Raw genomic sequence first — 26,854 nt, 5'->3', positions numbered from 1 at the left:
GTCCCCATAAAGCCAATCTGTTTGAAATAGGGATGAAAATATTGTAAGAAATAATGGAAACTACACTTGATTGGAGCTTTATCTTGAAAGACGACAACTAAAACTCACAAAAATGATCTTATACTTAGCAAAATTGTTATAATTTCGCTGTGCTAATTCTTAGAACAAACACTGGGGATGCATGTATTTTTAAATAAAATTGTACGACATCGCCATGTTTCTTTCCTGTTTGACTTTCAAGGCATCTGTTCATTCACCCTGCACGTATTTACTGTGTACTTACTATGTGCCAGGCACTGTTCTAGGCAATGGGATGAGTGAACAAGAAAGATGAAAGTAATCCATGCCCTATGGACCTTATAATCCAGTAGGATGATTGACAGATCATAAAATGTTAGGGAAAAACGGAGTATGCTAGAAAGTAGCGGGGCTAAGAAGAAAATACAGAGCAGGGGAAGCGGACAGGCAGTGCAGAATGGGAGTAAAGGTAGAGTTTTGAAGAGGGTGGTCAGGTCTCTGAGAAGACGACCTGAGGACAGAGACTTGGAGGGGAGGAGGGAGAGAGACATGGATATCTGGAGAAAGAGCATTCTAGTCAGAGCGAGCAGCAGGTGCAAACCCTGAGGTGGGATTGCCTACCAGTGAGGCTGGAATGGAGTGAGTGAGGGGAGGGGGGTAGGAGACGCATTTGGAGAGGTGTGGTGGGAAGATCGTTCAGGATATTGTAGACCACTGGAAAGACCTTGACTTCTCTCTGAGTGAGATGGGGAGCCCCGTAGAGGGTTTGAGCAGAGGAGTGAAGGGATCTGACTCACTCTGGTACTGAGTTAACAGAAGACCATAGGGAGTGAGGATCGAAGCTGGACCCCGGGTGAGGCCACTGCAGCCATCAGGGGAGAGAAGATGGGAGCCTGGACCAGAGGCGTAGTGGTGGACATGGTGAGAAGTGTTGGGATCCCAGATACATTTTGAAAATGGAGCTGATAGGATTTACTAACTGGTTTGATTATGAGAGACACTGGACTTACTGTGGTATGAGAGAAAGAGAAGAGTCAAGGATGACTCAAAGGGTTTTGGCCTGAGCGAATGGAAGGCAGCAACTGACCTGAACAGAAATGAGGAAGGCTACAGCTTTAGGATATTTCGAAGGGCAGATCAGACGTTCACTTAGGCACGATGACTATAAGATGCCTCCCAGACATTCAAGTGGAGATATCAAGTGGGTGGAATGTTCAGGGCACTCTTTCCTGAGCCTCTGAATGCTTACTTCACAAGCTGCTTCCTTTCCCCAAGAGAACCCCTTATTTCTTACAGTACACTAGGAAGAAAGCTGTAGGGAAGAATCATGAACTAGGCACCTGTAAGCAACAGGGTAGTACTATTACTACCAGGCCAATTTTTGGACCCAAGAGAAGGGAGAATTTTCTTGAAGTGGTGTAGGTGGAGCTCTCTAATAATGCCCTGAGCTAACAGAAGGCCCTTCTCCTGTCTTTCAGACTAATATATAAAAGGAGGGAGAGCCCAAGGGTGAGAGTTGGTAACTCCTATAGGCAAAGGCAATGCAAATTGAGGGATGTTCTACAGAATAACTTGCTTCAAACCTTTGAAAGTGTCAAGGTCATTGAAGGAGAGTAAAGAGACATGACAAATAAATGCAACACATGATCATTTGGACCTGGATCCTTTTATTATAAGGGGTGTTATTGGACAATTGGGGAAACTTGAGTGGATTAGAAAATTAGGTGACAGTATTGTATCAATGTTAATTTCCTGATTTTGATGGCTGTTCTGTGGTTATGTAAGAGAGTATAGAAAATACACTCAAAGTATGGGAGAGGCATCAGGTCAGCAAATTATTCTCAAAAGGCTCAGGGAAAAAAGAGTTTTTTGTGCTATACCTGTAACTTTTCTGTAAGTGTGAGATTGTTTCAAAATCAAAATTATTTTAAAATGTGAGGACATTTTTATTTGACATCCTTATAGAACTACCCAGACATAGCCCTCCTCTTTTTTTTTTTAATTTAATTATTTTGCTGAGGTCATATTGCATAGCCCTCCTCTTTAGAGCCCCTAAGAGAGATAGGTAATTAGAGGGCACACAGAGCAATCAGTAGTTGATGGGCAAATAAATAGATGTGATAAAATATATTGTTTGCAAATAAATAGTAAACAGGAGAAGAGGTCGGTAAAGGAATTTGGAGGATGAGAGGTTGAGTTTGGAAGAGATAGGCAGGGGAGAGAGGAAGTGCTCACTTTCAGTTTAATGGAGTTTTTCAGCTGAGGAGTCAGCCTCACACATATATTCAGGATTTGCTCCAGGCGGCTGGAGCTTCTTCGGAAACCTAGGGAGGCTTCCTCCACTTCCCCTGTGTCCGGGGCCGTTGGTCTGGGCAGGATGACGATCTAGCCCAAAGGGCACCGGCCTGTAAATGCAGCATCTGGACTAAGATGCTATTTAGGATCCCTTAGAAACTTAAAAGACTTTTGAACAAGATGATAAAATTAATAAAGGACATAGAGCATAGGAAGAAATAGATGGAAAAGAATAAAAATGCAAGTTCTTTTCATTTGAAAAGGTAAGTTCTTTTTATTTGTGATACCCGCCTAACTAAAGGGGTGGTTCCTGCCCCCTCTCCCTTCCCTCCCTTTGAAAAAACAAACTTGGAACCTTTCATTAATTTGAACAGCACAGGGAGCACTCCCCTCTCTTCCCAGATCTTGGATAACAGCAAGAGAGTCCCCTTAAATAGAATTTTCTATTTTGTGATTCCTAACATACGCAAATGCATCATTGCAGAAATATTACAGCGTGTTCTCCGAGTGTCAGAATAAATTTACACTGCAATATTACAATGACAGAAGACCTATCACTTTTCTTTGGGCTTAAAATGAGTTTGTTTATAGCATGCCTGATTTCTTCATCCATCATAATTTATTTAGAATAAATAAATTTACAAACACGGTAATGTTTAATCCATAATTTTTACAGATTTCTATCAATTGTATTGTGGTCAGATAATTAGATTTTGTATAAATTAATTATTTAAAATGTGTTGAGATTTGAATTGTTGTGTAGTATGTGGTCAGTTTTTGTAAATGTTACCTGAGAGTCTGGGAAGAATGTGGGTCCTATAATCGTCAGGAGGAAGAGGGTCCTATATATGTCTATTTATGTATCTATGTCTGTATATGTCCCATATATGTCTTATTAAGTGCATTCAGATTTTCTGTGTCACTACTAATTTTTCAAATGCTTCACCTATCAATAGCTGAGAAAGACGTATTGAAATCCTACACAATGGAGACATTTTCTCCCAAAAGTATTTTGATTCTACTTTATTAGATTCATACTAGTTAAAAATTTTTATTTCTTCCTGGTGAACTGAACTGTTTTCATCATCTAGTGGCATTCTTTATCCTAATAATGCTTTTTTTTCTTAAAATCTATTTTGTCTCATATTAATACAACTACCCCCCAGATTCTTTTTGGTTATTATTTACCCGGCATTCTTTTTTTTTTTTAATTTGTTTATTTCCAACCTTTCAATGCCCTGTGTTTTAGGCCTGCCTCTTATAAACAATACCTAGCTGGAGTTTGTTTTTAAGTCAGTGAGTGTATCCATCTGCATTTACTGTGATATGAACAATGGCAGATGTTTAGGTCACAAATAAAATAACCCGTACAGGAATGGTTAGCTTTAACAGGGTACCCAACCAACAGTTGCACTCAAGGTTCTGCTGCCCGGGGTGGACAGAGCAGAAGGCAAGCACCATCGAGAGTCACATGTCCCGTCTTGGGGGGGACCCATGTTGCCAAAGCATCAACAGTGCAGTTGTCTGCCTCTGTAGAGAGATCTACTCTGTCTTTGCCCTCCAGATTTGGAGACAGCCATTTGAAATACTAGATGTGGAGAGAAGGGGTATAAAATCCATCCTTAGTAAAGGTTCCTGTTGCTCGTTACCACCACGTTTTGGTTAAGACAGCAGTATTAAAGGAAATATGCATGGCACCATCCTGGTCCGACAGTGGCTGATACATATTTGAGGTGCAGGGATTTCTTGTATTCTATAAATCACTTTCAAAGTTTCCTTAAACTGTGCCTGAAGAATAATCTATGTGTTCTCTTAATGCTTTCTGCTAAACTAGGTTTTCATGATTATTTCTACAAAATTACTTTTTTTTATTCCCACTGTGCCACTGGCCTTCTTGTGTCATTTTCTTTTTCAAATTCAGCCAGAGAAGATAAAAATACTTAAAATAGTCTCTTAACCGGCGGTAGAACTACAAAATTGCTTGAAGTTTCCAGTTAAACTGAAATGGGATTACTGTACAATTCACCATTGGGAAAGCAACAATAATGTGTACGATAGTAAAACACCTACCAGTGCCTGGTAGGTGACAGGTACTCTGCTAAGATGTGTGTGTGCGTGTGTGTGTGTGTGTGTGTAATCTCCAGTTAAATATGAAAAATACAAGGCACAGAGAGGTTAAGTAACTGGCTTAAGCTCACCCAGCCAGTGAAGGGTAGAGCCAAGATTCCATTCCAGTCTCTCTGAATCCAAAGTCCATATCATAGTGATGAAAGGAATGATTCCTGGAGGGAGACTGCTGGAATTCAATTCCCAGCTCCACCTAAAAACTGTGTGGTGGTGGGCAAGTGATTTAATGTCCTTTATATCTGTTTCCTCACCCATAAAATGGGAATAATAATAATATCTATCTTAGGGTTGTTATGAGGATTTAATGGGATATTATGAGGGAGTGCTCAGAATAGAACCTGGCACATAGAGAAAGCTCAAAAACTGTTAGTTATTATAGCTTCAGGGAACATTTTTAGGCTTCTTTATTATCAATGGCTGATATTACTAATCAAATTCTAAAGTTTCTTCTACGTTATGTTCGTGTGGTTCTCACCCCCTTCTTCATGTGTCCTGCTCACCCGCCCAGCTGACTCGCTGATTCCCCAGTGCTCCCACTGTTGGCTCCCACCTGGCTTCCCTCCAGCTGCTGTGGCCCGAGTTAGATGGTGCTTTCCCCTCCTCCCTAGGGCGTTCCCTGATTTTCCCAACTGTGAACTTTCATTGCACTTCATGTTTTTCTCATGACACTTAATGGCTGTATGGGTCATTCTTTCATTCTACAAATATTTCCTGAGTGCTACTGCATGCCTGGTCCTGTTCTAGGCACAGGGTCCTTCCCTCATGGAACTTGTATGCAATTAGGGGGGTGGGGAGAGACCAACAATAAAGAAATATACACAAGAGATAGAAGAAAAATATCAGAGAGTGATAAGTGCTGTGCTAATAGTTAAGGTAGTGTGAGCCTATGGAACAGCCGGATGGCTACTTTAGACTGGGTAGTCAGGAATGGTTTCTCTGAGAAAGTGATACTTAGGCTCAGATCTGAATGGCAAGAAGGAGTTGGCCATGTAAAGATCAATGGCAAAAGCATTCCAGGGAAGAGGGTACAGCTAGTGCAAAGGCCCAAAGGTGGGAATAAGCTTGTGTTGTATTTAAGGAACAGAAAGTAGGTAGGTGTGATTGCAGCATAGTGGCTAAGACAGAGTGTGGACAAGACGGAGAAGTTTGGTGAAGGAAGGAAGGAGACAGATAATGCCCAAGCTGATAAGTGAGAGTAGAGAAAGGATCATACCCTAGTGTCATAGCAGTCTGTTGGAGTGTTAGCGTTGGAGTGTTAAGGAAGAGATGGGATCTGATTTACATTTTTAAAAGTTCACGCTGGCCATAGCACGTGGAAAATGGATTGTTGAATAATAAATGGAACCAGGAGGCTATTACAGAGGTCCAGGGGAGAGATGATAAGAGCTTAAACCATGGTAGTGGTAGTGGAGATAGAGAGAAACAAATGGTTTGGAGGTAGCATCTACAACATGCTTCTCCAAGTGTAGTCTGTGGGCCGGCGCCGTGGCTTAGCGGTTAAGTGCACGCTCTCTGCTATTGGCGGCCCGGGTTTGGATCCCGGGCGCGCACCGACGCACCGCTTGTCTGGCCATGCTGAGGCCGCGTCCCACATACAGCAACTAGAAGGATGTGCAACTATGACATACAACTATCTACTGGAGCTTTGGGGGAAAAAGAAAGGAGGAGGGTTGGCAATAGATGTTAGCTCAGAGCCGGTCTTCCTCAGCAAAAAGAGGAGGATTAGCATGGATGTTAGCTCAGGGCTGATCTTCCTCAAAACAAAAAAAAGTGTAGTCTGAGGATGGTGCTGGTCCACACATCACTTGTTACCAATCCACATGAAATAAGAGCAGAAATTGAGAGTAAGTTTTTAGAGACTGTTATAGCAAACTAACATTGCCACGACCTCTAAACATTTGATGAGTGGACTTGTCTCATTGAGTGGGATAGAGACCGGTGTGAGTCTTGTCAAATTCCCTTGGGATGCTACGTGCAGCAGGAGCTGTGTAAGACATGAGCTGCGTATTAGTTATGGGCAATAGACCCACATATGAGTCCATGATGGATTGGAAATTTAAAAAGAAAAAACTGGTTTTCATCATAGATAGTTTGAGAAGCACTACAAGACTTGCTGATGCTGATGGAATTAATGTAAGAGAGAAAGCAAGGAATCAAGAATCACTTGGCTTGCATAATCGGGTGGAGACTGGTGCCATTTAAACTAGGAAACATTGTGAAATCAGCATATATTTTTAGGGGAAAGGAGGTAGTAAGTGCAAGAGGGCGTGTTCTCTCCCGATAGGAATGCTCCGGAAGAGGTAGATAGTGATGACAGGGGGAAGAAGATAACCGCAGGAGGGAAAGTCACTGCGATGGTGACAGAGGCCAGGACCCGAGCACTCAGGGAGAGTGTGGTCTTTTATAGGAGCAGGATGATCCCTTCACTAGTCACAGAGGGAAGGCCGAGTGAGTAGCCGCCAACGCAGGTAGGTGGGTAGTTTTGGTGCTGGGAAGATGAGAGAATTTTCAGGTGTTTGTTTCTATTTTCTCAATGAGATATTAGGTAAAATCATCAGCTGAGAATGAGGATGGGGGCTTAGCAAGTTTTAGAATAAAGAAGAAGTTGTATAATTGTTATTTTGAGCAGTGGGAAATAAGCATACCAGGATCCCTGGGCAGTGCTGAGGGCCGTTTTGAATTCTGATCATCAGTTATTTAAATGAGACCTGTTGGCATGGTTGGATGTTTTTCTCCAGGAATGTTCTGTTGTTAGAAACAGGTGTAAAGTAGGTGGATATCTGGGTCTAACCATTATGACTTTGCCAGAGGAGTTTAACACAGGGAGAGGGGGGTAAAAGAGTCAAAGGTGTTTGCAAGGCTGTGGTTATGATAACAGACCATGAAATCTAATTGGGGACAGGGGAGATGGGGACGTGAGGACACAAGGAGGGTAATTATCATCATGGTAGGAGGACCGAAGGGTTGCAGGTGACCCTGAGGTGGCAGAATAGCTGGAGCAAGTATGGTGGAGGAGTATAAAGGGATGGCGATGGAGAGGAAGGCTTGAAATCAACTCCAGAGGTCGTGTAGTCATTGGTGCTGATGAGGTCAAGGGTATGATCATGAAAATGGGCAACTGAGGAGGGTGAAGAAAATGATCAGTGGATATGGGACAGCCCAAAATCAGTGACCAAGAATACTGAAGTCAAGAGAATGGTGACAGGAGTAGGATGTGGCAGAAAGAGAGCGGGCAGGATGCTGAAGTCATCGGTGAGTGGGGGGAGTGGCCAGGTTTGGTAAATGTCAGTGAAAGGAAAGCTTGGATTTCTGGGGGTGTCTGAGGTCACTAGGGATGTGAGACATCCTGCATCAGTCCTGATAATCTCTTGGCAGAAGGTGGGAAACCTATTCAAGCCGGATAACGTGGGGCCCTAGGGCTGGGATCTCTCTAGCACTCAAAGTTCCAAGTCTGTGTTTGAGTTCAAACTCTATCACCCGCTAGCTGTGTGAGTTTACGGAAGTCAACCTACTTATTCTTATCTGTAAAATGGAGATAAGTGTTCAATGAATTGCCTAGTTCACAAGGATCATTTGAGATAATGGATGTAAAAGCATTTTGAAAACTCCAAAGTACTATAAAAATGTTAGTTAAAATTTTAAACGTGTATACCTTGTATTATAATTACTAGCCTGTAAACTAGAGCAGGATCAATTACTTCTTCTTTTTATCTGCCACAATACCTAACCCAGATCCTCTGTTCTAGAGAGTACAAGGTTGAATAATACTAAACAATAAAAGCTTATAAAATGAATGAGTCTCTGATTAATGCCTTCAGTGTTATTGTCGGCATTACCATCATTACTGTCTAGGAGTAATGCTTTAAAAATTCTGGAAAGAATTTTTGCCAAATCCATTGAAATGAAGAATAAAGAAGCATTTCTTCAAGGTTAAAGTCATAAAAATATTTATACATTTTGACCTAATAATTCCATTCTCACACAGTTCTTTATCTTTTAATCAAGCTCAACATGTATATAGAAAAGTACAGAAATCGTAAGTGCATATATGAGTTTTCACAGAGTGAACGCACCATGTAATTAGCCTGACTCCTAGAAATTTGATGCCAGAAAATATTCCCCTAAATGAAAAAGCCATGTTCCTAAAGATGTTCCCACAGTGTTACAGTGAAAAGGCTGAATGTTTGGTGGAGGAATGATGAGGTAAATGTTGGCACATAAATTCAGGGGAACAGTATGAACCCATTAAAAATGACAGTTTTGAACTGTAGAACAAAATTCACAAAACTCGAATGGCCTTGAGTCAGCAGGTACAGGAAATATGAAAAGGAGCCTGGTATAAAACGATGAGGAGTGAGGGAGATGAGCGAAGGACAGCGAGAAAAAAGAGAGTGCAGAGTGCAGGCCCTGCCAAAGACAGTCCCATTACAATGTTGAATAATAATAATAAACCGGAAGAAAATAAAACACAGTGCTGATCAAACAAAACAAGTCATGGGCCTAGTTTTGCCCATAGGCCTTTAGTTTGTGACCCTAAAATAGAGGCAAAATAAAGACACCAGGTGTGGCAATACGATGATAACTGTGCACAGATATGGCTACGTATGAACAAGGACCCGAGGGAAGTACAGAAAAAAGAACGCTGGCCTTGGTGGGAACTTGGCCAAATTACCTGATTCCTTAAGCCTCAGTTTCTTCATCTGTAAAATAGGGATTTTAAAAAATGCCTCCCTCATAAAACTGTCGTAAAGGTTAAGAGCGTGGAAAAGCGTTTAGCACGTGGTTAATAAAACGAATCTTCTCTCCCCTTTTTCCTCATTATTACTTTACAGTTCGCATTATTATTATTTCTCTGCTTTCGTACCCCACCATCCTCTTCCTGCTTGTTCTCCTGACTCCAGCCATGCTAACCTTCTAGATATTTCTCCAAGTGTTTTAGCCTCAGGGCCCCAATTCTCTTTCCCCCTAGTAGTGGCCTCCGTTCTTGTGGGTCTCTGCCCAAATGAAACTCCTCAGAGAGGGTTGCCCTGCCCCTCACCTTCCTCCACCTCTCACTTGATGTCATGGTTCTTCATCGTGCTTAGCACCACCTGGTGTTTTATTATATATGTATTTTTTAATTTATCTGTTTATTCTCTACCCTAGAAGGCCAGCTCCATGAAGGCAGGATTTTGCTTAACTTTTTAATGCTGTATTCACAGTTCTAGAAGGGTACCTGGCACATAATAAACCTTCAAGAGGTATTTATTGAATATTGTTGAACTGAACAAAGTAGAGACATTGTGTCTCGTGTTTTCCCTAAATCCCAGGGTTACAATGTTATTTGTGTAATTAGTAATTTAAAAATACATTTTCTTTCAGGCATCTCAGTGTATAACCCCTCCGTATCTTTCCTAACTTGTTTGGCAGATCAGCGGTGCAGAAGCTGGGCGCAGAAGTATTTGAGGAGGTCTACAATTACCTCAAGAGAGCAAGGCGGCAGAATGCCAGCGAGGCCGAGATCCGGGCATCTCTAGAAAAAGTGGTGCCTCGGGCCAGTGACTGTTTTGAAGTTGACCAGCTCCTCTACTTTGAGGAGCAGTTGCTGATCACAGTGGGAGAAGGGCCCACTCTCCAGAACCATCACAAACAGTTGTCAAAAGCAAGCAAGTTCAAGGAGACAAATTTCTGTGAAAATCCATTCAGCACATAAACTGGACTCTGTCATGGGGAATGGGTACATAGCTGAGCTACCATCTTTGCATTCAATTTCTTGTCAAAAGGAATGCCTCCTTTAGAGAGTAGTAAACAGGTCTGCCTACACTAGAGTCCTGGGCCAGTCAGAGATGTTTGGGTTATTCTCTGGGATAAGCTTATGGATCAAATTTGGCTTCCTGAAAAGCATTCCCGCCCACAAGCCCTCAGGGCTTCCAGGGGGTTGGACCATCCTGCCCATGCCCTGGGAGAAGCCGTCTGCTCCTTCCCATTTCCACTTGGAGCACAGTCTCAGTGCCTGACTGCCTTGGGTCGCTGTGCTCTGTGGCCAGCCTGCTCCTGAAGGTCGTTGGCACTGGTCTCTGACACAGGTGACCTGTTTTTGGTCCACTTTTGCCCTTCCCTGGCTAGCAAGCAAGAAGAGCATATATACAAGGACCTGGACTGAAAATCCAGAAAGTGATTCCCTTCTGTGGTTTATTCTCCCAACTCACCCATGGAGTATTGAAGACTTTCATTCTTAATAAATATATTTTTCGTGGTTACAAAATAAATCACCTATTTTATCTTTTCCTTATCCAAAAGTATGCTGATGAATGTAACAACACATCCCCGTAATGATAATTATTACTTACAGCAGCTAACATTTGGTTTATTCGTTGCCTGTTATATACCAGCACTGTGCTCTGTGCTTATGACTTTAAGGGCCTTACTTCATTGGATCTTTTCACCCATGAGAGAGAGAGAGAGAGAGAGAGAGAGAGAGAGAGAGGGAGAGAGAGAGAGAGGGAGAGAGAGAGGGAGAGAGAGAGAGAGAGGGAGAGAGAGATTACCCCCATCTTTCAGGCAACCTCCTTAGACACTCAGCTGCCAGAAGCTGAGCTGGGATTTCACCCCAGGTCCATCTGATTCCCGCACCATGCTCTTAACCCCTATGCATGTGGGTTTTCGATGAGCAGCTACATCCGAGTTGCTTGAGGAGCTTCTTAAACATACACACATTTAAACATACTGTTAAAGAAAAAATTACTCTGACACTTGGTAAAACAGTAAAGAAGACTTTATTCAGGACTATAGCAATAGGGGAGGGAGATGGGGCTCAATTCCAAATATGGCAAAGAAAGCTGGAGATTTATAGCCTAGGGTGGGGTGCACAGCAGGGGTCAGTGGATATAAAGTTGCTAAGAAGACATCTAGGGTATGGGAGATTGTTGCTAAACTGACTTAACAGGACTCTTGCTGAAGGCAGGCCAAGGGGATCAGATATCAAAGGTAAGGGATCCTCACTAAACTGACTTATCAAGATTCTTGCTAAAATTGGACTCAGCAGGCTGAAGACAGGGCCCAAGGTCCAGGCCTAGTCAAAAAGGGGGCTCAGAGGAGCCTGTCTAAAGTTTGGTCAAGGAGAGAATCTTCATTAATACCCAGCCCCCCTCCCCACCCTTTTCTGCAGGGAGATAAGGGGCCACAGCCTGTCTTTTGTTACAAAACCACCCAGTGAACCTGATGCACAGAAGCACTGTTATTCACTGTTCTGCCTCCTGTTAATGACTGAGGGACTGAGACAGAGAGGCTGGTTACCTTTTTGACCTGTTATCAATGGTGCTGTGTCCCTGGCATGATGCACTGTCTGTTAGACTAGTGTTTCTCCAATTTGAGCATCAGAATCACGTGGAGGGCTTGTTAAAACACAGATTACAGGGCCCATCTCCAGCATTTCTGATTCAACATGTCTGGTGGATGGGCCAGCCTTGACGGTGTAGTGGTTAAAAGTTCCACGCTCTCCACCTCAGTGGCCCAGGTTCACTTCCCATTCGTGGAACCACACCACCTGTCTGTCAGTTGCCGTGCTGTGGCAGCAGCTCACATAGAAGAACTAGAAGAACTTACAACTAGATATACAACCATACACTGGTTGTATAAACAACAACAAAAAATCTGAGTGGAGCCTGAGAATTTGCATTTCTAACAAGTTCCCAGGTGATGCTGATGCTCCTGGTATGAAGACTACACTCAAAACCATTGTTCAAGACCATTCTTTCTGTTGCCTCTCTCCTCCTTTTATTTGAAGCAATAGTTTGTCTGCTCTTAGTTGGGGCATAATTCATCTCACTTACATCTCTGAAGGTGGTTTGAAGACTGAGAAGAAGGGCCGAAAACTTCAGATGCCTCACTGTGAATACTCTAAAAAGGTAGTGATTGGGAGGAAAAAAGTCAAAGTGTGACTAACTTGACTTGAGGGAACTTGATGGGGTCAGTTTTAAGAACAAGGAGCATGATCACTGTGCTCTAAGTCCCATTCCCACCTCTATCCTGCAGCAAAGGAATCACAGGGTTCCCAAGGGAACCCACAACTTCCACAGTGCTCAAGGGCTTGTGCACATCACTGTTCTCTGTTCCTTAATCTCTATACTATGGAAAGGTGTTGAGGCAGCATAGATCTCCACTCTGCCTCTTCCCAAAGTAAATAATGTCCATTCTGCTCTCCCCCCCGCATGCTGGGGAATCATTCTCAGGGGGAGACAAGAGTCATAGTGGTGTTCTTATTGCCCTTGTGTCTGGGGCAGGAAAAACAGGCCTCAAATATTGGCTCCTGGAGGTAGGTTCTGAGATTTTGCAGAATTCTAAACTTCAGCATGTTGCTCAAGTGAAAATCCAGATCCTGTGACTGCTGCCAAGGTAGAATATTGAAAATCAGGTTTTCCCAGGGAAACCCAGATGGATGAGGCCTGTGACCACTTTGCTGCTGGGAACAGGCATGGACATTTCCATCATGTTAACAGGGAAGAGACCTCACCCCCTGGAGGAGCTCCCCATAGCTCCCATGTTCTTTTATGACCAACCAGATTTCAAATGGATCTAGAAGAGGGGAACAATAATAGCACCCAGGTTAATAAAAGTTTGTGAATCTCCTTGCTGGTGGTTTTCATATTATTACTTGTGTGAATTGGTGGGTCAGAAGAGGAAATAGCTAGATTTTCAAATAGTCTCTACCATCTTTCACAAACACATAAACATGTCCAGGGAACAATACCTTGGGTTTAAGACCATGCTGTAGGGGAGGAAAGACTTCCTCTATCCTCTTAGTTCTCTGCCTGGGACCTACAAATTAAACTGACAAAAGACAGATTAACAGGAGAAAAAACATACAAATTTTATTTGATATTAATACTTTTACATGACATGGGGGGCGCTCTAGGAAGAAGTGAAAACCCCAAAGAAGTGATTAGATCTGAGACCTTATATCCCATTTTGACAAAACAGCGATAAATTTGTGGAGAAGTGACAAGACAAAGGAAAAGGGATTTGAGCTGCTAAGGGGGGTAAATTGTGGGAAAGGACCAAGAAATATATGGGAGTGTTAAAAAACAAAATTCAGCTGAGTAAATTTAAAGATCTAATTGGCTTTATTCAACGATTCATGAATCGGGCAGCATACCATCTAGCAAATAGAGAGGAGCTCAGAGGAGCTATACAAGGTGGAAGACTTTCATAGGCAAAAGGAGTTAGGACAAGGAAGTTATTAGGACAGAGTGGATTGTTTCAGGCAAAGTCACCTTCCTTTGGGGGACAGAGGGGGTCTATCAGGCAGATTTCCTCACCAGTCTTGACCAGAAAATTCCAAATTGACCTCTTAAAAGTTACATTCCTGGGCTGGCCCCGTGGCTTAGCGGTTAAGTGCGCGTGCTCCACTACTGGCGGCCCGGGTTCAGATCCCGGGCGCGCACCGACACACCGCTTCTCCGGCCATGCTGAGGCCACGTCCCACATACAGCAACTAGAAGGATGTGCAGCTATGACATACAACTATCTACTGGGGCTTTGGGGGAAAAATAAATAAGTAAAAATTAAAAAAAAAAAAAGTTACATTCCTGGGAGAGGTTGAAACTGCAATTAGGTTAGGTATTAAGTCTTGGTTTGCCAATGCGGGGCTTAGCACAAATGACTCCATTTGGGGCCTGTTGTCTCTTTTTTAACAGGGGAAACTAATGGAAGGTAAAGATTATTTTAGTAGGTTTGTTGGTACAGATCCTTCTCAGGGTGGATGCCCTGTGTCTGGGGATAAGAATGTTCTCCTCTCCCTGGTCCAGGGAGGGTACTTTTCTCATGGGAAATTTATGCTTTTGGGTAGAAAGGGGGAAGGAGAGAGCTCTTCTTGCATCTGCTGTTTCTTAACTGCTTTCAGCTCAAAATAATCCTTATGCCAGAGTGGCATGTTTTGGGGGTGGCATATTCTGATCCCCTACAATGTCTAGGAAGACAGGTGCAGACTGAAAACATCTTATCCTCCTGGGATTTGTGCTGTACACCATATCAGGCTTAAAAGAAACGAAAACCAGGAAGAAATACCATTTTGGTCACAGCTCCATGCCGTATAAAAGAAACTCACTCATGTTTACCTTTCATTTGGTTTACTGAGAGTGGTGGGGCAAGATTTAAGATGACTAGAAGAAAATACATTTTTAATATTAACATTGGGAAAATGCTTTCTCCCTCAGCCACACGCACTGTTAATTTGGTGCGACTCCAGTGTGGGTATTTAATCACCAACCAAACTGCAAGATGGTAAGTAGAAATTGGCTGAGGACTTAGAGAACTAGGAAGTTGCTTGTTATGAAATAGTCACAGGTATGAGGGAAGAAAGGGACCGTGCTAGCTTGTTGCTTTGTAAAAAGATATATATATTTCACAAATGCCAATTGACCTTTCTGCTTTCTATTTATGTAGAGGAAATGCCACCAGCTATTTTGGGTGATGCGGAGATAAGGCACACAAAAGGAGAGTCATGGAAGTTAATTATTTAATGTATTTGGGGCTGAGGCTGGAGCAGAAGCTCTTGGTCTCTTATAAAAGAGTCCGGCATCACAGTGGGCTCAGGATAAAGGAGGCTGGCAAATTAAAAAGTAGCTCACGGCGGGGGAACCTTTCACTCCTCTTTTAAGATGATGAGGTTGCTAACCAGTATGTCAGAAGGGAATGGGGCCAGACCACCAAGATGATAAAGGAGCAAAAATGAAAAATGAGGCAAAGAGAAGGAGAAGAGGGGTGTGTATGTGAGAGAGGGAGACAGACAGACAAAGGACAAGAGAGGGGGCAGGGTGGACACACAGTCAAGAATGTTTTAAAATTATCTGCCACAACCTATATAAGGAAAAAAAATTGAACTTCATATCAGATGCATTGGATTCTAGACCCACTCTTGCCCCTGACTGTGTGATCCAGGGCAAGTCATTTTCTCTGTGTCTTCGTTTCCTGCCTATGTCTGAAGATTGCTGTAAAGAACAAGTAAGATATTGTAATAGGTTGAATCACGTGAAATTGCCAACAGGGTTCAGTGCAGTGTGTGGAAGCGCCACTGTAAGAGGCTTTCAACTTTGGAGGAGGAATTGCTAACTTTATTGTCAGGCGGCCTGATCTCTCCTCATTGGAGATTTATCCCTGAAGGCTTCTTTATTCCTCTAAGATTCTACACCACCATGCAAACACACCCCAAAATTAAATACTTTTAGCCATTTTCAGCTAACGCTTGACTAGAAATTCTCTGATGGTCGGCTAAGAGCTGACCGTGAAGAAAGCAGCTCTGAAAAGGCAAGTGAGTGGGCTCTGAGGACCCGCCGTGCCGCCTCTCCAACGCCTCAGCCCAGTTTACATGTCATTAGCCTGCCTGTGTGACCCCACAGTAAGCAGCATCGCCAGTGCCCTTAGGACGCTCAGTTCCTCCCAGCTTCAGAAGGAAACTCAGAAATTTGGTCTGTGAATATACATTATAAAATAATATCTTCATAAATATGCATTAGGAGAACCAGAATCATTAAAATTTATGCAGAATCGAAAGCTTGACTCCAATAGGAATATTTTCAAAATAGATTTGTAGGTTTAGTTTGGGAAACAATCTTTCAGTAGCTAGAAATTTTTTTCTTTCCAAAATATTGTGGCTTTTTCCTAATCTGAAGGATTGAATTTTTGGTTCCAATTCACCCCTCCCTGGACCCCTGATTGTTCCCTTGTAACTTCGTAGTTCTTCCTACCCTCATGGGAGGAGAATATTTCCCTACCCCTTGACTCTGAGTTTGGCCATGGAACTTGTTTTGGCTGAGTGATCACTCAGGAGTGGGAAACGAGCTGGTGCAGTTGGATATGTTCTCTTGTGCCTCTGCCCTCACCAGCTCACCCATCAATCACAGGCAGGATGAGAGATGTGGAGCAGAGCTGCCGGGCCATCCCATAGGAGTGATGCAGAGTCATCCCAGCCACTGCGGAATAAAGCAGAGCCGCTCCAGGCAATCTGCAAACTCCTGAGCCAGAAGCAAATGTTTATCGCTGTATGCTACTCAGGTTTTGCGGTTGCTTATTAGGCAGCATTATTATGGCAATAAGCCAACCATTATACCTTTCTTCTTCTGGCTTCACTCTCTTTCTACTCCTTCTTTTAATACCTTTTATCAAATCCTTGGACTTTGTTCTTTTTGGCATTGATTTTTATAAATCTGGGGTGGGGTGGGGAAATTCACTTCTCATTAAATGATTCTGTGGCTTCTCAGAAAAACATGGATACCCTTTTTCAAAATGGCTCAGGTGAACAATGAACTCTGTCTTTCCCGGCTTTCAGCATGTTTCCAGGCAATGCTGCATACGAGCGTGGATCCTACCAAGACCATCTCTTCTGCAGACGTGTTCTAACTCTTCTTTGGATTTTAGTTCAACATGTATTGAGCTCCCATCCTGGAGCAGGCATTGAGTTTAGGCACGCAAGTTTGAATGATAAGAATTCATCAGGCAGCTAAAGCATGTCGACAGATGAACGGGTAAAGAAAATATGATATATTTACAATATACACAATGGAATATTATTCAGTCTTTAAAAAGAAGGAAATCCTGCCATTTGCAACAACATGGATGAACCTGGAGGACATTATGCTAAATGAAATAAGCCAGACACAGAAAGACAAATACTGCATGATCTCACTTATATGTGGAATCTAAAAAAGTTGAACTCATAAAAGCAGAGAGTAGAATGATGGTTGCCAGGGCCTGGGGGTGGGAGAAATAGGGAGATATTGGTCAAAGGGTACAAAGTTTCAGTTATACATGATGAATAAGTTCTGATGACCTAATGTACACTGTGGTGACTATAGCTAATAATGCTGTATTATTGTAATTATACTGTACTATTGAAATTTACTAAGAAAATAGACCTTAAGTGTTCTCATCATACACATAAAAAAATGGTAACTATGTGAGGTAATGATATGTTAATTAGCTTGATTGTAGTAATCATTTCACAATGTATATGTATATCAAAACATCACATTGTACACCTTAAGTATATACAACTTTTATTTGTCAACGATACCTCAATAAAGCTTGAAAAAAAATTCACCAGGCGAATAAGAGAGAGGAAAAGATCTTGCAGGCATAAAAAACTCAAAGATGGAGGATATACCCTTGTGAGTTCTGGGAATTTGAAATCTTTTTGTGCTGATGGTACATAAAGTGTGTGAGTGATTATGTCAGGTTTATGTCAGGTATGAGAGGAAGGTGTGGTGGCCAGCCTCCAAGATGGCTCCCAGTGATCCTCACCTCTGGTATTCCTGCTCTGTGTAGTTCCCTCTCACATTGCATCAGGGTGGCCTGTGTGACCAATAGAGTACTGTAGAGGTGGTGGTGTCTGACTGCTGAGACCAGGTCAAAAAGACATGGATTCCGTCTTGCTTTCTCTTGGATCCCTCACTCTGAAGAGAGCCAGCCACCATGTTTTGAGGACACTCAAGCAACCACGTGGAAAGATCTGTGTGGTGTGACACAGGCTTTTGCCCACAGCCAGCACCAACTTCCAGCCACGTCAGCGAGCCACATGGGAAGCAAATTCTCCAGCCCTAGTCAAGCCTTCATTTGACTGCAGCCCTTGCTGACATATGGACTAAAACGTCCTGAGAAACTTTGAGCCAGAACCACTCAGCAGCCATTCCTTATTTCCTGACCCACAGACACTGAGAAATAATAAGTGTTTACTGCTGTGTTAAGTCACTACATTTTACAATATGTTTTGGCAACAGATCACTAATGCAGAAGTCAAAGCTCCGATCTGAGTTGCTGAGTTTGCCCTGCTGTACCCTGCAGCAGGGGCAGCCCCTGAAAAGGGATCGACAGGGCATGACTTTTAGCCGTATCATGCAACTGTGGGGAGGGCAGGTTTGAAGAGGGTGAGACAGGGAGGCAGTTAGGAGGTGGAGTCCAGGTGAGAAAAGACGAAGGTCTGACCTTCACCTGATGAAGTCAGGGCACTGAGAGTGGAGATGATGAGAGGGAACCGAGAGAAGGGAGGACTGACTGGGTTGGGGTGAAGGAGTTGTCTGGGAAGACTCCTGGATTTCCAGCATGGTGACTGGGCAGGCGGTGGGCCATTCACAGAGCCGGAGATCCAGGAGATGCAGATGGGGTGGGAGAAATACTGAGTTCATTCCTGGGGGTGTTGGGTCTGAGGGCTTGTGGGGCATTCAGGTGAAGAGGTCCAGGCAGGAAGCTGGAGGCATCTGATAAGTTCTGTCCTTATGGTGAAACGGATCCACCTCATGGGGTCCAGACAAGTTGGCAGTGGGTATTTTTGATGCTGGACCTGCAAACAACCAAGAACAGGTCTGGCTTATATAGAATGCCACCTCCTTTAAGGCTGCTGGATATGATTTCAGGTATGTGAATGCCTAAAAATAATAATAACAATAGCATCTAGCCCTTTCAGTAAGTCCTTTTGGATAAACCCCAACTGGCTCTAGCTGGCAGCTCTCTGCTGGTGGCACCTCCTCCTCCCCCATTGTATATTCTTCAAAATCAGCAGTTTTCAACCTTGGCTCTGCATTTGAAACAACTGGAAAATTTTATGAGGATTAAGAGGAATGACAGAAAGTTTCCCGGCAGATGGAAGATGTTGGTCACAGTCTTCTTTCTGCCCAAAAAGTGAGACTAGACCCCTACCTCCCTCTCCCTCTCCTGGACCAAAAGGGACCCTGTCTGTGAGAGGATTTGTGAAATGCAAAGCTTTATTCAAATGTAAATTATAACCTTTACCTTTAACTTCATAAGAAGTCAAAGATCTTTTTATTTTTAACTTTTTACTATGGAAAACATCAAACTATATAAAATAAAGAGAATAATATAATAAGCTCTTATTATGGAACCATCACTCAGCTTCAAAAATGATCAATTTCATGGCCAATCTTATTTTATTTATAGTCTCACCCACTACCCCCTCACTGGATTATTTTTATCATATCATTCATAAATATTTGAGCATGTATCTCTAAAGGATAAAGAATATTTTTTTAAAGGCCACAATACTATTATTACACTTAAAAATTATCCATAATTCTTATATACCAAATATCCTATCAGTATTCACATTTCCCCCACCAACTTACCTCTTTGTTTATTCAAGTCAGGATCCAAATAAAGCTCACCAGCTTCAAATGATCTGTCTCCCCAAGCTCCTTCCATGTGGAGATTCTGCCTCCATCTCTTTTTGCCCTTGTAATTCATTTATTGAAGAAACCAAGGCATTTGTCTTATAAAGTTGCCTTCAGTCTAGATTTTACTGATTGCATCTTCCTGATTTTTTAAAAATAAACTTTATTTTTTAGAAGTTTTAGATTTACAGAAAAAATTGTGAAGATAGTACAGAGTTCCCATATAGTCCACCCAGTTTCCCCTACTATTAATCTTCCTATTATTAATCTTACACTAGTATGGTGTATTTGTTATAATTATGGCCCAATTTTGATATGTTATGATTAATCAAAGTCCATATTTTATCAGATTTCCTTATTTTTATCTCACGTCCTTTTTCTGCTCCAGGATCCCATCTAGGACACCCCATTACATTTAGTCATCATGACTCCTGAGGGTCCTCTTTGTTGTGACAGTTTCTCAGACTTTCCTCATATTTGATGATCTTAGCAGTTTTGAGGTATGCTGGTCAGGTATTTGGTAGAATGTCCCCCCACTTGGATTTGTTTAATGCTTTTCTCATTACACCCAGGTTACGTCATTTTGGGGGTAAGACCACTGACATTAAGTACCATAGGCATCACACTGTATTAAGGGTACATACTACCAACACGACTTATCACTGTTGATGCTGACCTTGATCACCTGGCTAAGCAAGGTTTGTCAGGTTTCTCCACAAAGCTACAAAGCTGCCCCCCCAGCCCCCATCTTTCCATACTGTCCTCTTGGGAAGGAAGTCACTATTCACAGCCCACACTTAAGAAGTGGGCAGTTATGCTCTACCTCCTTGAGGGCAGAGTATCTACGTTATTTCAAATTCTTCTGCATGGGAGATTTGCTTTCTTCTCCCTCATTTATTCACTCATTCATTATTTATATCGGTATGGACCTGTAGATATTTATTTTAGACTTTGGGTTATGATCCAATACTGCTTTATTTTGTTCAGCTTTGGCCACTGGGAACTCATTCAGTTGGCTCCTGTGTCCCTCTCCCTTTGACATACTCCCATCAAACTCCCATGGTTTTTTTTCCCTTTTCATTTAAAAAAAAATTGGGGGGTGGGTACATTTCCTTACTTTCTGGCATCATAAGATGCTCCAGGCTCATCACGTATCCATCGTGTATATTTCCTGCCCCAGTGCTTGAATCAGCCATTTCTCCAAGGAGTCTTGGTTCCTTGTATTGGAAAATGGTATTAGAAATCAACATCTGGGCACTAGGTGTGCATGTTGCTACTGGGCTATCATTGCTTTTAGGCCCTGAGTTGACAGGGCAAGGACATATAAGTGTACACTAAGCCTTGTATATACATATATCCATAAATATTTCTCTACGTAATCACCTATTCCTAAATTAAGCTAAACACAAATTCATGCTGATGTCTCCAACTCTAATCCACTACCACATGGATCATTCTAGCTTCTTCCTGATATTTAAAAAATGTTGTTTTGTATTTCTTATAAAATGGTAGTTAGATCCAGATTCAAATTCAATTTTTGGCAAAAATATTTCATAGAAGATGGTATGTTCTCCCATCATGAGGCATAAAATCTGGTTTTCTTTTAGTGATGTTAGCAGCCATTGATGATCATTCCTTAGGATCTATTAATTCTGTAAAGTTTAAAAAATAGTAAAATTTTGATTGGCTCCATCTTTCTTCTTTGATTAACTGGAATTCTCTATAGAGAGAAACTTTCCCTCATCAACTATTTGGTAGCCCTGAGGTAGAGCCCATAAAAAAAGGCAGGATAAATGTTTGATTCTTTTCCTCAGTATTTTTTTAAAAATGAATCCATTCCCTAGCATCCTCTGAGGCTGACTACTGAGTTATTTTTGGTTTTGAGTACCATTATGAACCTGGAGTAGCTCTTGAGGCAGAGAGCATTGCTCATCATCTACCTCCAGCCTTGATCCTGGGCAATCTGCCTCAGGATGGAGGAATGGGGCGGGGGGGGGGGGCGGGGTGGCTAGAAGCTGGGTTCCTCCGGCAGAGAGCAGTTTGGAAAGGGATGGCAAGGTTGGGGGTCTTGAGGGCTTCCATTATTTATTCATCCTGAAAAAGATCTGGTCTCCAGTCATTAATTCTTGTATAGCTGTTGCCTTGGTTTCAGAGTTTTTCATGTTGCCTTAGAAATAGCTGAATCCACCTCTAAAAGCCTCTTCAAGCAACTAGGAAAGACAAGTACAACAGCCGGGAGCTCTGGAAAGGGCATGTTTGACCCTAAATCCTTCAAGGAGGCCCATCTAGGAGAGAAACGAAGTCACCTTTGGAATGTTAGGGCAAGCGTTAGGACACTGGTTCTCAACTCTGGTTGGTGACTTATCCGAGTCACCTGAAACACATTTAAAAACCACCTATGCCTCAGCATCACTGCTAGAGATTCTGATTCAACTGGTCTAAGGTGGGACCCTGGAATTGGTAGTTTTATGAACTTTTTGCAAAGTGATTCTAATGTTTAACCAGAGCCATTTCCAAGCCCCCCAGAACTCTTAACAGGCTCATGAGCTGTGTCACACCTACAGTCTCATAACCTCGATCCAGTTGCCTAGTGTTAGAAGATGCAGTCTCTGCCATGTTATTCAGAAGACTAAGCTAGGAAAGATGATGCCAAGGACGTCTCACTCTCCCCTTGGGATGCTGAGGCCTGATGAGTGTGGCTGAGTTCCAATCCACGGGTCTCTAACGTAAGACACAGCATTCTGTCCCCACCCTGGACTCCCAAGGATGGCTACATTTACTCTGTGCTCCACAGTTCTAAGTGCTTTAAGCCTCTCAATCTCCCTAATAGGTTGGCATTATCTCCATTTAACAGATGAGCAACTGGGGCTCTGAGAGTTAAGCAGCTGCCTAAGGTCACAAGCCTGTATCTGGGTGGGTTCTTGGGCTCTTTCCTATCACGTGCTGTCACAGGCTGTCACTTACAGGCTGCGACTTTCAGCCCAGGCCCTCTCAAGGGGCTGCCTCCTCCTTTCCTTTGTGTGGTAAATACTGACTCTTCGTGTGAAGTAATCTACCACAGAGTGCAGAGACTGAGAAAAGATGGGGAAAACCTGGCCTGGGGTGAGGGATCCTGAAGCCTATTGCTGAGTACTGGGCTGTTCCCCACCTTCCTTCACAGCTCAGTGGTCTGAGAGCGTGTGAGGAAAGTCTAGAAAGCTTTAGGCACTTCGTCCACCTCTGCCCCCTCCTCACTCTCCCTCCTGTGCCCGCAGGGTTTCACACACAGCTCTTTCCTCACTTACCCTTCACCAGAAAATCTCATCCATCCTATCTATTCTATCCGCTGCCTACCGCCAACCCCCAATTCCTGGCTAAAACTACACTTATCATTGACCACCCATTTCCTACAATCCCCATCTCAAAAAATGACACCGCCATCCACCCAACTCTGACCTCATCCTAGCACAATTCTCCCCCAACATTCAATCAGCATTGAGTCCCCTCAATTCCACCACTGAGGATAGCTGTTACACCCATCGCTCCTCTCCACCCACCATGGCCCTAGGATAGGCCACGTCTCTGAAGCCAACTCGGCCTCATCTCCTTCCTAACCCTCACCCCCGCCTCCATGCTTCGTGTACCAGCCAGACCAAACCAGATATAGTTCCCTGAACGCTCCATGGGGTTCCTCCGGCTCCCAGGACTCGTCCCTAATTAACTCCTGCTCAGGCTACAAACCTTTAGGTGCGTCCCAGCCCTCCCACCCGCTCGGGAAGTCCTACAGGCATTAGACTTGGACAGAAGCATTATCTACCTACTTCTCCCCGCGTCCGGAGCGCCCGCCACACCTCCAGCCCCGCCCCGGCCCGAGGCCCAACCCGGAGGAAGCTTTCTGCTTCCCTAGTGTCCACGGCCGTCGACGTCGCACACGCTGCGAGCCCCGCCCTGATTGGCTGCCGCCCGGGCCAGTCACCGCACCCCACCCCGCCCCCACGCGCCTCGGTTCCGCCCCTGGGCCCCGCAGGGATTGGTCCTGGCGGCCCCGCCCACCTGCCCACGTGGGTCTTCCGGAAGGCCGAGGGGAGAGCTTCGGCCATGGCCAGGGTCCGCAGGCTGGAGCTGGCGGAGGCCCTGGCGCTGGGGCCTAGCTGGCGGCACGCGTGCCACGCGCTGCTCTACGCGCCGGACCCGGGGCTGCTCTTCGGCCGCATCCCGCTGCGTTATGCCGTACTGGTGAGGAGGGGCGCGCCCGGCCACTCCCGGCCCTCCCCCCCGCCGCCTTCCCTGGGCGCGCCGCCTCGGGCGCCCCCGGCAATCCCCGCTCCCCTCTCCCGCAGATGCAGATGCGCTTTGATGGGCGCCTGGGCTTCCCCGGCGGCTTCGTGAACACGCGGGACGGCAGCCTGGAGGACGGGCTGAACCGGGAGCTGGACGAGGAGCTCGGCGAGGCTGCGGCGGCCTTCCGCGTGGAGCGCGCCGACTACCGCAGCTCGCACGCCGGGCCCGGGCAGCAGGTCGTGGCCCACTTCTATGCCAAGCGCCTGACGTTGGCACAGCTGACTGCAGTGGAGATTGGCGCACCGCGCGCCAAGGACCACGGGCTGGAGGTGGGGCCAGCCCGGGAACCCCATCCCCATGTCCTCCCTGCCACCCAAAACCTCTCCCCAATTTCCTGGTGTAGTTGGGGTCTTGGCTTCTTTCATCTGGATGACTAACTACAGCCAACCTGGTCTTGCTGCAAAGGTCTCTCCCCTCTCCCCCCTTTACTGGCCTCTGCAGCTATCTTTCTAGAACACACCCATCCAGATCTCTCCTCGGCTCGCCAATGATAATGGCCAGGCATTGACCCTAAGCCCCGGTTTTTCTTGGGTAGGAGATTTGGCCTGATACCTTGTGGGGAAACCTTGGCACTTAGGCTAGGGCAGTAGGGAGACTGTATGGAGATGGTTCTCAAACTTTGGCAGGTATCAGAATCATCTGGGAGGCTTATGAAACAGTGATTACTGGCCCCACTCCCAGAATTGCTGGTTCAGGATGGGGTGGGGAGTAAGGACATGAGAATTGCATTTTTCAGAAGTTCCTAAGTGGTGCTGATATGGCTGGTCTGAGTACCACATTTTGAGAACTGGTGTAGGGCCAAGCATGCACCCTGTAGGCAAGAGCCACTAAAGGTTTAGTGATGTGGGAAGGGATAGCATTTATGGAACTGGATAGCATGACGTGGGTCATTTGTCTGAGAGAGCTGGGCCCATTAGGCTCTGTTAAGATATGAGTCCTCAGGCCTGGTTCTGCTGTACTATAAGGAGTGAGGCCTCTGATCTGGAAAGATCTGGCAGGGATGAGCTACGTGGATTCCCAGTGTCTCCTGTTTCCTTCCTTTCACAGGTGCTGGGCCTCGTGCGGGTGCCCCTCTATACCCTGCGGGATGGTGTGGGAGGCCTGCCTGCCTTCCTAGAGAATTCCTTTATTGGAGCTGCACGGGAGCAGCTGCTGGAAGCCCTCCAGGACTTGGGACTGCTGGCATCTGGCTCTGTCGCAGGCCTTAAGATCTCAGCTCCTCACTAGAGGCAGCCCTCCATGGACCCATGCTGAGCTCAGGACGCTGGTATTGGATGGGGAGGAAGGAAAAAGGGAATATTTTCTCTTCTGGACCTGGGCCTAATAGATGACAACAGATTAAAAGATGTATGTACAGTATGTTCTGAGCAGAGGGCCCCCCGGCAACTCATGGCATCAGGGGCAAAAATCTGCAGCTCATCCAGGGGCCCTGGCAAATTCTCAGAGCCTGCTTCCTCCCTGTACAATTGCACACACACAGCCTGGCAGCCCCCAGACATGTCACAAGCTGTGCTCACATACAAGCTGATGTCTCCCCACCCCTGCCCCCTGCCCCACCATCTCCAGTTTAACCAGGAAGTGGCATGTGTGGGACCTAGCTTGTCACTGTACCCATCTCCTTGCTAGGGAGGAGTGTCTGAGCCAGGGGAAGGTCTCTTCCCACACTCCTGCATGGCTGTCCTCCAGGATCTAGCCTGGCCCATACTTGTTGGGGAGGACAGAGAAGCAGAGGACCCTTTTCCCCCGAAAATGGTTGCATCCTTGCCTGGGGGTTGGCCAAAGCGGTGTACCCCTGCAAGGTGGTAGAGGGTCCTGACTGGCCCCCTGCCCTCTTCTCCTGAAACTGAGTAGAAGGAGTAGGGAAAGGGCTTGGGCTCCTTGGACTGACCTTGAACTTGAGAATTCTAAGTCCTGGTGCATCTTCTCCAGAGCTTTCATCTTTGGGACCCCTTAGACTCTGGGGACATCAGGAAACTGACCCAGCCCTGGTATAGTCCTGCCCTGACAACAAGAGCCTCCCAGTAAAGAAGGGTTGATAGCTGGGCCTCAAGGCCCTTCCAGTTCTCTCAACAAATAATCTGTGTGAGGTGTTGGAAATCTCAGGATGAGAGAGCCGTAGGCCTCGCTCTCCGCAGGCTCGGGAAACTTTTTCTTAAAAGGCAAATGGTAAATATTTTAGGCTTTGTGGGCCACATGGTCTTGGTAGCAACAGCTCAACTCTGCCATGTCAGAAGTAGCAATCGACGATACATGAATAAATGGGTGTGGCTGTGTTCCAGTAAAACTTGATCTGAAAAGGGAGGTGCCCAGCCTGGAGGCCATGGTTTGCCAACCCCTGCTTTGTGATGCCTATTTATTTGCTTTATTTATGTCACTGTTAAGAAGGAAATAAAGAAAAGATTGATACAGGTCCTGCCTTGATATATTTTGCTTTCAGTTAGGTGGTCTGGAAGAGCCCTCAGAAGAGCATTTAAGCTGAAGGATGAGAAGGAAGGAGCCAGATAGGAGTGTGGGAAGAGTGTTCTGGGTATTCCAGGAAGTAGCATGTGTTAAGGCCCTGAGGCAGAATCTTGACAAATTATCCCAAAACAAAGGTAGGGGAATTGGACTCTATTTCTCAATTGGGGGCGGGAGGTTGGGGGGCAGGGGAGTAACAAAGAATTTGCCATCATCTTTAATTTACCAGAGCATGGTCTAGACGTGGAAAAAGGCCAGTGTAGTTAGACTATGGGAAGCAGGGGAGACGAAGCTGGAGAGGCGGGCGGGGGCCAGATGGTGCAGAGCCTTCCAGGCCCTGGTCGGGGACCTGGTATTGTGTGGAGTGTGCACTGGAGGGGGAGAGGGGGGAAGTGGGAGGCGGGAAGCTGCCACAGCAGTCCATGTGGGAGATGGGGGCGATCTGGGCCCGGGGGGCGTGCGGGTGGAGTGAAGTGGATACA

General features: G+C 44.9%; 2 protein-coding genes and 1 long non-coding RNA gene across 3 annotated transcripts in view; 2 read left to right on the top strand and 1 right to left on the bottom strand.

Moving 5' to 3' along the window:
- NEK11 (NIMA related kinase 11) overlaps positions 1-10,670 on the top strand; it is a 226,080-nt gene extending 215,410 nt beyond the window's left edge. Inside the window, exon 17 of the mRNA XM_058553246.1 lies at positions 9,850-10,670. Within this exon, the coding sequence (XP_058409229.1) occupies positions 9,850-10,132 (283 nt within the window). The 3' untranslated portion in view covers positions 10,133-10,670. The remainder of the gene's footprint in view (positions 1-9,849) is intronic.
- Positions 10,671-17,657: 6,987 nt separating this feature from the next.
- On the bottom strand, positions 17,658-23,343 carry LOC131412936 (uncharacterized). The gene is made up of 3 exons (XR_009221879.1): positions 20,713-23,343; positions 19,551-19,656; positions 17,658-18,751 (listed from the first exon to the last, which is right to left on the bottom strand). It is a non-coding gene; the product is annotated as an uncharacterized LOC131412936 (long non-coding RNA).
- A 309-nt stretch (positions 23,344-23,652) lies between these two features.
- Positions 23,653-26,324, top strand: NUDT16 (nudix hydrolase 16). Its single transcript, XM_058553179.1, has 3 exons — positions 23,653-23,810; positions 23,915-24,184; positions 24,963-26,324. The coding sequence occupies exons 1-3, from the start codon at positions 23,673-23,675 to the stop codon at positions 25,140-25,142; spliced, it is 588 nt and encodes a 195-aa protein (XP_058409162.1). The 5' UTR covers positions 23,653-23,672; the 3' UTR covers positions 25,143-26,324.
- Positions 26,325-26,854: the final 530 nt, after the last annotated feature.

Source organism: Diceros bicornis, chromosome 2, assembly GCF_020826845.1.
Source record: "Diceros bicornis minor isolate mBicDic1 chromosome 2, mDicBic1.mat.cur, whole genome shotgun sequence".
NCBI classification, from domain to species: Eukaryota; Metazoa; Chordata; class Mammalia; order Perissodactyla; family Rhinocerotidae; genus Diceros; species Diceros bicornis.
Note: the sequence above shows the minus strand (reverse complement) of the source record. Positions and strands in the feature narration are given on the sequence as shown.

Excerpts from the sequence above, each read along its gene's own strand:
- NUDT16 (XM_058553179.1), top strand. The coding sequence starts at position 23,673 with ATGGCCAGGGTCCGCAGGCTGGAGCTGGCGGAGGCCCTGGCGCTGGGG. Across the intron at positions 23,811-23,914 it reads CGCTGCGTTATGCCGTACTG|ATGCAGATGCGCTTTGATGG; the intron begins GTGAGGAGGGGC and ends CCTCTCCCGCAG. Across the intron at positions 24,185-24,962 it reads CCAAGGACCACGGGCTGGAG|GTGCTGGGCCTCGTGCGGGT; the intron begins GTGGGGCCAGCC and ends TTCCTTTCACAG.